We start from the raw sequence: 12,471 nt of genomic DNA, 5'->3' as shown, positions 1-12,471 counted from the left end.
TCTCAGTAGAATCTCAGGGGAATCTCAGGGGAATCTCAGTGGAATCTCAGTGGAATCTCAGTAGAATCTCAGTAGAATCTCAGGAGAATCTCAGTAGAATCTCAGTAGAATCTCAGTAGAATCTCAGTAGAATCTCAGTTGAATCTCAGTTGAATCTCAGTAGAATCTCAGTAGAATCTCAGGAGAATCTCAGTAGAATCTCAGGAGAATCTCAGTAGAATCTCAGTGGAATCTCAGTGGAATCTCAGTTGAATCTCAGTTGAAGCAACAATAATTAGATTTTTAGTGTGACTTTGACAAGGGACACAATTCTTCTAGGCCTCATTTGACTGTACTTCGATCATTATAGTTAAGGCACACTATCTTGAGACATGCCTCTCTCAAGCACCAATACTATGTTAGCTTCTTAGTGTTGTACTAATAACCTAATGTCATTGTGACCATCCATTTGCCTAAGTCAACTTAGAAGTGTCAAAGTTAAGGTGTATAGCTTCAACTACTTATGTGTCTGTCTCAAATCAAGACCGTTAACCTGCTTCCCTATAAATTAGCAAGCATGTTAAAGGACATCTGCTGAGATAGATTCAGCATTGACCAATCCTTCACATAACAGCAAAAACAAAACCAAACCACCACAGAAGTTCAGTTTGCAGTAGATTTTATTGTTTGTTTATGTTTATAGTGTTTTATTTTTTACAGCTTGGAGTCGGCATGGATCGCCACCATGGGGTCCTCGTCGGTGTTGCTGATCTTGAAGTGGGCGCGACCATCGTCCCCGACCTTGATGGTCTTCCCCGTGCAGCGATCTCCGTCCCTCTGGCCAGAAATGACATCACAGTAGGCGCCGCCAGGCATGCCAGTGTTCAGAGTCACATCCAGGTGCCTGATTGGTTGAAACACAGGAAGTAGAGAGCTAAGAGTGAAGCTGATCTGAATTCAATCAATTAACCACTCAGTCAATCAATCAACCAACCAGTCAACTAATCAGTCAGTCAATCAATCAATCGATTGATCCCTCTGCCAGTAAACCCACCCACCAACAAACTTACCAACCAGTCAGCCAACAAATTAACCAAGGTGTTTATGCTGCAATAGTTTGTGTCGGGGGGCTAGGGTCAGTTTGTTATATCTGGAGTACTTCTCCTGTCCTATTCGGTGTCCTGTGTGAATCTAAGTGTGCGTTCTCTAATTCTCTCCTTCTTTCTTTCTCTCTCTCGGAGGACCTGAGCCCTCGGACCATGCCCCAGGACTACCTGACATGATGACTCCTTGCTGTCCCCAGTCCACCTGTCCATGCTGCTGCTCCAGTTTCAACTGTTCTGCCTTACTATTTGACCATGCTGGTCATTTATGAACATTTGAACATCTTGGCCATGTTCTGTTATAATCTCCACCCGGCACAGCCAGAAGAGGGCTGGCCACCCCACATATGCTCTCTCTAATTCTCTCTTTCTTTCTCTCTCTCGGAGGACCTGAGCCTTAGGACCGTGCCCCAGGACGACCTGACATGATGACTCCTTGCTGTCCCCAGTCCACCTGACTGTGCTGCTGCGCCAGTTTCAACTGTTCTGCCTTGTTATTATTCGACCATGCTGGTAATTTATGAACATTTGAACATCTTGGCCATGTTCTGTTATAATCTCCACCCGGCACAGCCAGAAGAGGACTGGCCACCCCACATAGCCTGGTTCCTCTCTAGGTTTCTTCCTAGGTTTTGGCCTTTCTAGGGAGTTTCTCCTAGCCACCGTGCTTCTACACCTGCATTGCTTGCTGTTTGGGGTTTTAGGCTGGGTTTCTGTACAGCACTTTGAGATATCAGCTGATGTACGAAGGGCTATATAAATACATTTGATTTGATTTGATTATAGACATTAAAAACCAAGGTGTTACAGTATAGACATTATTAACCAAGGTGTTACAGTATAGACATTATTAACCAAGGTGTTACAGTATAGACATTATTAACCAAGGTGTTACAGTATAGACATTATTAACCAAGGTGTTACAGTATAGACATTATTAACCAAGGTGTTACAGTATATTACCAGTCATCGTTGTTGAAGACAATGAAACCACGGTTACCGCGTCCAAAGGCCACCTGGTTGTCTCCATTATCCCACCAGTTGGAATGGGGCTGTCCGTTCACCACGTTACGGAATGTAGCCATGTTCCTACACAGACAGAAGACAAAGAGGGAATCTATTACCATGGTTATGTTATCTTCTGCAGAACAGCAACAACCAAAACTGTTCCTAGTAGCTACGGTCAGTGGAACGAACGGTGAATAAGATGTGTTGATTTATGATACATTACATGGTCAAAGGTATGTGGACACCCCTTTAAATTAGTGGCTTCGGCTATTTCAGCCCCGCCCGTTACTGACAGGCGTATTAAATCGAGCACACGGTCATGCATTCTCCATAGACAAACATTGGCAGCAGAATACTGAAGAGCTAAGTGTCTATCAACGTGGCGCTGTCATAATATGCCACCTTTCCAACAAGTCAGTTTGTAAAATTGAAATTCTACATCTACATAGGTATTTACACAGTAGTTTGTTGAAGCACCTTTAGCAGTGATTACAGCCTCGAGTCTTCTTGGGTATGACGCTACAAGCTGGACGGGAGCGTCACTGCGCAACTATTTTCAAGTTCTCCTATCACCACAGAGGAACTCTGGAGCTCTGTCAGAGTGACCATCAAGTTCTCCTATCACCACAGAGGAACTCTGGAGCTCTGTCAGAGTGACCATCAAGTTCTCCTATCTCCACAGAGGAACTCTGGAGCTCTGTCAGAGTGACCATCAAGTTCTCCTATCTCCACAGAGGAACTCTGGAGCTCTGTCAGAGTGACCATCAAGTTCTCCTATCTCCACAGAGGAACTCTGGAGCTCTGTCAGAGTGACCATCAAGTTCTCCTATCTCCACAGAGGAACTCTGGAGCTCTGTCAGAGTGACCATCAAGTTCTCCTATCTCCACAGAGGAACTCTGGAGCTCTGTCAGAGTGACCATCAAGTTCTCCTATCTCCACAGAGGAACTCTGGAGCTCTGTCAGAGTGACCATCAAGTACTCCTATCACCACAGAGGAACTCTGGAGCTCTGTCAGAGTGACCATCAAGTTCTCCTATCACCACAGAGGAACTCTGGAGCTCTGTCAGAGTGACCATCAAGTTCTCCTATCTCCACAGAGGAACTCTGGAGCTCTGTCAGAGTGACCATCAAGTTCCTTCTCCCCCGATTGCTAAGTTTGGCTGGGCAGCTCTAGGAAGAGTCTTGATAGTTGAAAACGTCGTCCGTTTAAGAATGATGGAGGCCACTGTGTACTTGGGAACCTTCAATATTGCAGAAATTGTTTGGTACCCTTCCCCGTATCAACACAATCCTGTCTCGGAGCTCTACAGACCATTCCTTTGACCTCATGACTTGGTTTTTGCTCTGACAATTTTTTTGTCAACTGTGGGACCTTATATAGACAGGTGTGTGCCTTTCCAAATCATGCCCAGTCAATTGAATTTACACACAGGTGGACTCCAATCAAGTTCTATAAACATCTCAAGGAGTATCGATGGAAACAGGATGCACCTGAGCTCAAAAAGGGTCTGAATACTTATGTAAATATGGTGTTTCTGATTTTGTTTCTAAAAACCTGTTTTCACTTTGTCATCGTGGGGTACTATGTGTAGATTGATGAGATATATATATATATTTTTTTTATATATATGCATTTTAGAATAATGCTATAAAGTAACAAAATGTGGGAAAAAAGTGAAGGGGTCTGAATACTTTCCCAATTACACAGTCAGCCCAATTCTGATCTTTTCACATATCACAAGCCGTCCTCCCTAAATGAATGTTTTTTTTAACTAGGCAAGTTAGTTAAGAACAAATTCTTATTTTCAATGACGGCCTAGCAACAGTGGGTTAACTGCCTTTTTCAGGAGCAGATTGACAGATTTTTTATTTTTTTTTACCTTGTCAGCTTGGGGATTTGAACCGGCTTCCTTTCGGTTAAATAGTCCAATGCTCTAACCACTAGACTAACCGCCTCCCCAATGTGCCACAAACATCCTGTGATGTACATCAATACCTGCCTTTGTTCGCTGTAGGACTTACGTAATCTGGCGCCACCTGTGCTCACACACCCATCCGTCTCCACAGGTGTCGTCGGCGTTTACATGGACATCCTTGGTGGATCCATCTTCGTGGCTGGGAGGGCCCTGCCAGTCATCAGCGCGGTTCCAGCGGAAGGAGGACATCACACGGGCCACTCCGTAGGGATGGGCAAGCATGTAGGCCACGGCCATCTTGTAAATCCTGCAGGTGAGTCAACAATCGATGAATCCTAAAATAATGGTTGTTTTCATAATTGTTATTTTTTCTGTTAATCATGAATTGATGTCATCGGGGGGGGGGGGGGGGGGGGTCGGTATGAAATATAGAAAAGGTAATTTTCCTGAAGATAAATTGTGTACTTCCTTCAGCTCTCATAAAATATGTTTACAGTAGTGGAAGAAGTTTAAAAGGAAGGAAGTACTGTATGTTATTAACATGAATACGTTTAAAAGGAAGGAAGTACTGTACGTTATTAACATGAATAAGTTTAAAAGGAAGGAAGTACTGTATGTTGTTAACATGAATAAGTTTAAAAGGAAGGATGTACTGTATGTTATTAACATGAAGAAGTTTAAAAGGAAGGAAGTACTGTATGTTATTAACATGAAGAAGTTTAAAAAGAAGGAAGTACTGTATGTTATTAACATGAATACGTTTAAAAGGAAGGAAGTACTGTACGTTATTAACATGAATAAGTTTAAAAGGAAGGAAGTACTGTATGTTGTTAACATGAATAAGTTTAAAAGGAAGGATGTACTGTATGTTATTAACATGAAGAAGTTTAAAAGGAAGGAAGTACTGTATGTTATTAACATGAAGAAGTTTAAAAAGAAGGAAGTACTGTATGTTATTAACATGAATACGTTTAAAAGGAAGGAAGTACTGTACGTTATTAACATGAAGAAGTTTAAAAAGAAGGAAGTACTGTATGTTATTAACATGAATAAGTTTAAAAGGAAGGAAGTACTGTATGTTGTTAACATGAATAAGTTTAAAAGGAAGGATGTACTGTATGTTATTAACATGAAGAAGTTTAAAAGGAAGGAAGTACTGTATGTTATTAACATGAAGAAGTTTAAAAGGAAGGAAGTACTGTATGTTATTAACATGAAGAAGTTTAAAAGGAAGGAAGTACTGTATGTTATTAACATGAAGAAGTTTAAAAGGAAGGAAGTACTGTATGTTATTAACATGAAGAAGTTTAAAAAGAAGGAAGTACTGTATGTTATTAACATGAAGAAGTTTAAAAAGAAGGAAGTACTGTATGTTGGTAAAATGGATATTGGCAAAGTTGCGTAGTGAAAGATTTGTATGTAAGAGAGAGGTGTAGTGAGAGGGTACCTGGCGTCCCAGAAGGTGAGTATGGCGTTTCCACCTCCTCCATGACCTCTCTGGTTGTCATGGTTATCAATAAACACAAGAGCATTGCTGTCGGGCATGAAGCCCCAGCCCTCACCCCAGTTCCTGGAATACACACATCGAAATGATTTAGGAAAATGACAAAGTTGACAAATTCACACACTTTGGCTACTTACAAAATACATCAACTGTATCTTTGAAATATTCACAAACACAATGTGATAAGTAATAATTTACTAATATATATATATATATATATATATATATATATATAAATAATATGTATATAATAATTATAAAAGTTTATATATATATATATAAATAATATGTATATAATAATTATAAAAGTTATATTATGAGTTTGTATTTAACAATGTATTAAATGAGTTTGTAACTTATGAGGAAATTAGTTAAAGTGCAACTCCACCTCATTTGACACCAGATTTACTGAAAAAAGCACATGTCAATAGGTGGCCCAGGTATCCTCATGACATGGCACAAGTGAATGGGGGGGGGGGGGGCTTTCCTCTTTAGCTATCTACTGCTCTTGTATTGTTCCTCAAGCAAAGGGGGGAGGCCGATGACATCACGTCAGACCATCAGACCAACTCTGAATGGACGACGTCTTTAAGTAGATTTATTTTCTTAAGTGCGTGGACATCACTGCGTTTATGCTTCAGATATTGTTTATCAACAGAAAAAAGTTCAGAAATAGCCGGAGTCCATCTTTAATGAGTTATTTTTTGTTGAATAAGAGCATCTGCTAAATTACTACAATGAAAATGTACAATGTTAACTCATGTAATCATATCTTACTTGGTGTAAGACAGCTTTTCGCCGTTCCACTTGCGGAAGACGTTTCCGATTTTGGCTCCATATTTGAACTCCGTGACTCTGCCTAAGGGGAAGTACTCTGAGGTCTGGATGGCCTCGCCACCCATGTCGATAACCTAAACGGAATCAATAAAGAAAACATTTAGCACTGATGAAGATATACATTTACAAATGGAGATGCCAAGACTGAGGAAGAGGATGGTAGATGGTACGTCTACATGTCATGGAACACAAACTGATTGGATGCAGTCCTATATAGACGTTCTTCCGATGCTCAAAGCAATTATATTGTGTGTTGGGGGGGTGAGTAGTATACTTTTATAGTATATAAACCATATTGTGTGTTGGGGGGGAGTAGTATAGTTTTATAGTGTATAAATGATATTTATATTTTATAGTATAAACATTATATTTGTATTTTATAGTATATAAATTATATTTATATTTTATAGTATATACATTATATTTATATTTTATAGTATATACATTATATTTATATTTTATAGTATATACATTATATTTATATTTTATAGTATAAACATTATATTTATATTTTATAGTATATACATTATATTGATATTTTATAGTATATACATTATATTGATATTTTATAGTATATACATTATATTGATATTTTATAGTATATACATTATATTGATATTTTATAGTATATACATTATATTGATATTTTATAGTATATTAGTAGAAAAACAAGGAGTTACATAATTACCTCCTGGAACAGGAAGGGTCTGGATCCCCCGTTGAACCAGCGGGTGTTGAGGTTGTGCAGACTTCCGTAGATGACAGCAAGGTCGCCGGGCCACATGTGTTTACTGGCGTCCACTCTGAACCCGGCCACTCCCATGTCGATCAGCTTGTTCATGTAGTCGGCCACCTTTTCTCTGACATAGTTCTTCTCCAGGGCGAGATCCAGCAGACTCACCAGACGACAATCACGTACCTGGGGATGGAGCAAAACCTTACGTAAGCTGATTATCGTCATTTGTCCGTTACCAAACTTGAAAGAGTGACAGTGTGAAAGTATCACAATAACTCAAATTGCATTGTATCACACAAGTAAAACAGCAAACTTTAATCAATTTAGACTTGAATAAAACGTTTGTTTCCCAATGTTAAAGACTACTCCTCTAGTTTGTCTTAATGAAGACCACTATTCAGCATCTCCACAAAAAGAGAAACATTATTTTGTGAAATTGCGTAAAAATTGCCTGACCTCCAGCTAGCAAGGTGTCTGAGAGCTAGGACCGCACCAAGGGTTAACATAATGTGTGTTGTCTCTTCGTGTGCAGGGCAAATAAATAAAATAATTCAACTAGCAGACCTTCAGTTGTGGCAGCGTCCTAGTGAAAAGTACACAACGCAGAACCACGCTACAAACTGTAAAAAAATAAATAATACGATCTGCAATAATAATTGAGTACTACTGTACTACTGAGTCATACCTGGTTGATATCAATAATAATTGAGTACTACTGTACTACTGAGTCATACCTGGTTGATATCAATAATAATTGAGTACTACTGTACTACTGAGTCATACCTGGTTGATATCAATAATAATTGAGTACTACTGTACTACTGAGTCATACCTGGTTGATATCAATAATAATTGAGTACTACTGTACTACTGAGTCATACCTGGTTGATATCAATAATAATTGAGTACTACTGTACTACTGAGTCATACCTGGTTGATATCAATAATAATTGAGTACTACTGTACTACTGAGTCATACCTAGTTGATATCAATAATAATTGAGTACTACTGTACTACTGAGTCATACCTGGTTGATATCAATAATAATTTAGTGTGTACTGAGTCATACCTGGTTGATATCAATAATAATTTAGTGTGTACTGAGTCATACCTGGTTGATATCAATAATAATTTAGTGTGCACTGAGTCATACCTGGTTGATATCAATAATAATTTAGTGTACTGAGTCATACCTGGTTGATATCAATAATAATTTAGTGTACTGAGTCATACCTGGTTGATATCAATAATAATTTAGTGTACTGAGTCATACCTGGTTGATATCTATAATAATTTAGTGTACTGAGTCATACCTGGTTGATATCAATAATAATTTAGTGTGCTGAGTCATACCTGGTTGATATCATTGTAATTTAGTGTACTGAGTCATACCTGGTTGATATCAATAATAATTTAGTGTGTACTGTACTACTGAGTCATACCTGGTTGATATCATTGTAATTTAGTGTACTGAGTCATACCTGGTTGATATCAATAATAATTTAGTGTACTGAGTCATACCTGGTTGATATCAATAATAATTTAGTGTACTGAGTCATACCTGGTTGATATCATTGTAATTTAGTGTACTGAGTCATACCTGGTTGATATCAATAATAATTTAGTGTACTGAGTCATACCTGGTTGATGTCATTGTAATTTAGTGTACTGAGTCATACCTGGTTGATATCATTGTAATTTAGTGTGTACTGAGTCATACCTGGTTGATATCATTGTAATTTAGTGTACTGAGTCATACCTGGTTGATATCAATAATAATTTAGTGTACTGAGTCATACCTGGTTGATATCAATAATAATTTAGTGTACTGAGTCATACCTGGTTGGTATCATTGTAATTTAGTGTACTGAGTCATACCTGGTTGATATCATTGTAATTTAGTGTACTGAGTCATACCTGGTTGATATCATTGTAATTTAGTGTACTGAGTCATACCTGGTTGATATCAATAATAATTTAGTGTACTGAGTCATATCTGGTTGATATCATTGTAATTTAGTGTACTGAGTCATACCTGGTTGATATCAGTGTAATTTAGTGTACTGAGTCATACCTGGTTGATATCATTGTAATTTAGTGTACTGAGTCATACCTGGTTGATATCATTGTAATTTAGTGTACTGAGTCATACCTGGTTGATGTCATTGTAATTTAGTGTACTGAGTCATACCTGGTTGATATCATTGTAATTTAGTGTGTACTGAGTCATACCTGGTTGATATCATTGTAATTTAGTGTACTGAGTCATACCTGGTTGATATCAATAATAATTTAGTGTACTGAGTCATACCTGGTTGATATCAATAATAATTTAGTGTACTGAGTCATACCTGGTTGGTATCATTGTAATTTAGTGTACTGAGTCATACCTGGTTGATATCATTGTAATTTAGTGTACTGAGTCATACCTGGTTGATATCATTGTAATTTAGTGTACTGAGTCATACCTGGTTGATATCAATAATAATTTAGTGTACTGAGTCATATCTGGTTGATATCATTGTAATTTAGTGTACTGAGTCATACCTGGTTGATATCAGTGTAATTTAGTGTACTGAGTCATACCTGGTTGATATCATTGTAATTTAGTGTACTGAGTCATACCTGGTTGATATCATTGTAATTTAGTGTACTGAGTCATACCTGGTTGATATCATTGTAATTTAGTGTACTGAGTCATACCTGGTTGATATCATTGTAATTTAGTGTACTGAGTCATACCTGGTTGATATCATTGTAATTTAGTGTACTGAGTCATACCTGGTTGATATCATTGTAATTTAGTGTGTACTGAGTCATACCTGGTTGATATCATTGTAATTTAGTGTGTACTGAGTCATACCTGGTTGATATCATTGTAATTTAGTGTGTACTGAGTCATACCTGGTTGATATCATTGTAATTCTCGATGTCTCCGCTGGCTGATTTGCACTTGCCTTCGTTGAAATCAAAGCGACTGAAGGGAATGGAAGGGAAGTCCATCTTTTTGGCACTGAAATAGGTTCCACAGGTAGAGTGGGTTCCCTCTCCGCCTCCAGCTCCACACATGTGGTTGATGACGGCATCAACGTAGATGTTAACCTGTGAATATTAGGAGAGAGGTTTTGGTGTCACAGAGAAAACTGAGCAGGACACAGATCTGGAGGAAGGATTTTAACTGTTGGTTCTGTCGGTTTGGTTTGTTGTTAGACCAACAGTTAAACTTGGTTCTGTTGGTTTGGTTTGTTGGTAGACCAACAGTTAAACTTGGTTCTGTTGGTTTGGTTTGTTGTTAGACCAACAGTTAAACTTGGTTCTGTCGGTTTGGTTAAGAGTTGTTAGACCAACAGTTAAACTTGGTTCTGTTGGTTTGGTTTGTTGTTAGACCAACAAGTTAAACTTGTTTCTGTTGGTTTGGTTTGTTATTAGACCCACAGTTAAACTTGGTTCTGTTGGTTTGGTTTGTTGTTAGACCCACAGTTAAACTTGGTTCTGTCGGTTTGGTTTGTTGTTAGACCCACAGTTAAACTTGGTTCTGTTGGTTTGGTTTGTTGTTAGACCCACAGTTAAACTTGGTTCTGTTGGTTTGGTTTGTTGTTAGACCCACAGTTAAACTTGGTTCTGTTGGTTTGGTTTGTTGTTAGACCCACAGTTAAACTTGGTTCTGTCGGTTTGGTTAAGAGTTGGTAGACCATCAGTTGAACTTGCTTCTGTCGGTTTGGTTAAGAGTTGTTAGACCAACAGTTAAACTTGGTTCTGTCGGTTTGGTTAAGAGTTGGTAGACCAACAGTTAAACTTGGTTCTGTCGGTTTGGTTAAGAGTTGTTAGACCATCAGTTAAACTTGGTTCTGTCGGTTTGGTTAAGAGTTGTTAGACCATCAGTTAAAATGGGTTCTGTTGGTTTGGTTAAGAGTTGTTAGACCAACAGTTAAACTTGGTTTGGTTAAGAGTTGGTAGACCATCAGTTAAACTTGGTTCTGTCGGTTTGGTTAAGAGTTGGTAGACCAACAAGTTAAACTTGGTTCTGTCGGTTTGGTTAAGAGTTGGTAGACCAACAAGTTAAACTTGGTTCTGTCGGTTTGGTTAAGAGTTGGTAGACCAACAAGTTAAACTTGGTTCTGTCGGTTTGGTTAAGAGTTGGTAGACCAACAGTTGAACTTGGTTCTGTCGGTTTGGTTAAGAGTTGGTAGACCATCAGTTAAACTTGGTTCTGTCGGTTTGGTTAAGAGTTGGTAGACCAACAGTTGAACTTGGTTTTGTCGGTTTGGTTAAGAGTTGTTAGACCAACAGTTGAACTTGGTTCTGTCGGTTTGGTTAAGAGTTGGTAGACCATCAGTTAAACTTGGTTCTGTCGGTTTGGTTAAGAGTTGGTAGACCAACAAGTTAAACTTGGTTCTGTCGGTTTGGTTAAGAGTTGGTAGACCAACAAGTTAAACTTGGTTCTGTCGGTTTGGTTAAGAGTTGGTAGACCAACAGTTGAACTTGGTTCTGTCGGTTTGGTTAAGAGTTGGTAGACCATCAGTTGAACTTGGTTCTGTCGGTTTGGTTAAGAGTTGGTAGACCATCAGTTAAACTTGGTTCTGTCGGTTTGGTTAAGAGTTGGTAGACCATCAGTTAAACTTGGTTCTGTCGGTTTGGTTAAGAGTTGGTAGACCAACAAGTTAAACTTGGTTCTGTCGGTTTGGTTAAGAGTTGGTAGACCAACAAGTTAAACTTGGTTCTGTCGGTTTGGTTAAGAGTTGGTAGACCAACAGTTGAACTTGGTTCTGTCGGTTTGGTTAAGAGTTGGTAGACCATCAGTTAAACTTGGTTCTGTCGGTTTGGTTAAGAGTTGCTAGACCATCAGTTAAACTTGGTTCTGTTGGGTTGGTAGTATGATGGTGATTTACATTTTTTTCTGTGTGTTTGTGGGAGCAGAGTAGGAGATCAAGTAGCCTACTTAACCTCTAGCAGTGGACTTCTAAGACAATATGAAGTTTGTCATGTTCATGATCACGCCTGTGTTTTTTATATTATTGTTGTTTACCCCAACGTTGTTGCATCTGGTAATCATGTCTCTGAGCTCGCTCTCATTTCCTGATCTGGAACACAGGTTGTAGCTGATTGGCTGGTACCGTTCCCACCATGGTCTCCAAGGGCTGGTCAACAAAATACTCTCAGTAGGAGGAGAGATCTAAGGGGAAGAGGGAACAGCATAGGTATATTTCTAACTCAAACATCACCTCAGGGCGGGGCAACCATGAAGTAGAATCAGTGGGTTAGCCAGTAATCTTTAAAAAACAACATTTAACATCGATATGTGGTTTTGGATATATCTATATACATAGATGAAAATGAAGATGTGCATTCCGTATCTGTTACTCTCTATATATCTGTATCTATTACT

General features: G+C 38.6%; 1 protein-coding gene across 2 annotated transcripts in view; it reads right to left on the bottom strand.

Annotated features, from left to right (window-relative positions):
- Positions 1–641: 641 nt before the first annotated feature.
- LOC124042175 (alpha-amylase-like) overlaps positions 642–12,471 on the bottom strand; it is a 33,852-nt gene continuing 22,022 nt past the window's right edge. For both annotated transcript variants that reach the window (XM_046360574.1, XM_046360572.1), the window contains 8 exons: positions 12,112–12,258; positions 9,990–10,187; positions 7,037–7,267; positions 6,289–6,422; positions 5,455–5,577; positions 4,114–4,314; positions 2,046–2,171; positions 642–883 (listed from right to left, as the gene is read on the bottom strand). In XM_046360574.1, coding sequence (XP_046216530.1) covers positions 694–883; positions 2,046–2,171; positions 4,114–4,314; positions 5,455–5,577; positions 6,289–6,422; positions 7,037–7,267; positions 9,990–10,187; positions 12,112–12,258 — 1,350 coding nt within the window. In that variant the 3' untranslated portion in view covers positions 642–693. The remainder of the gene's footprint in view (positions 884–2,045; positions 2,172–4,113; positions 4,315–5,454; positions 5,578–6,288; positions 6,423–7,036; positions 7,268–9,989; positions 10,188–12,111; positions 12,259–12,471) is intronic.

This window comes from Oncorhynchus gorbuscha, linkage group LG08 (genome assembly GCF_021184085.1).
Source record: "Oncorhynchus gorbuscha isolate QuinsamMale2020 ecotype Even-year linkage group LG08, OgorEven_v1.0, whole genome shotgun sequence".
Lineage (NCBI taxonomy): Eukaryota > Metazoa > Chordata > Actinopteri > Salmoniformes > Salmonidae > Oncorhynchus > Oncorhynchus gorbuscha.
This window is presented reverse-complemented; position numbering and strand designations above follow the sequence as displayed.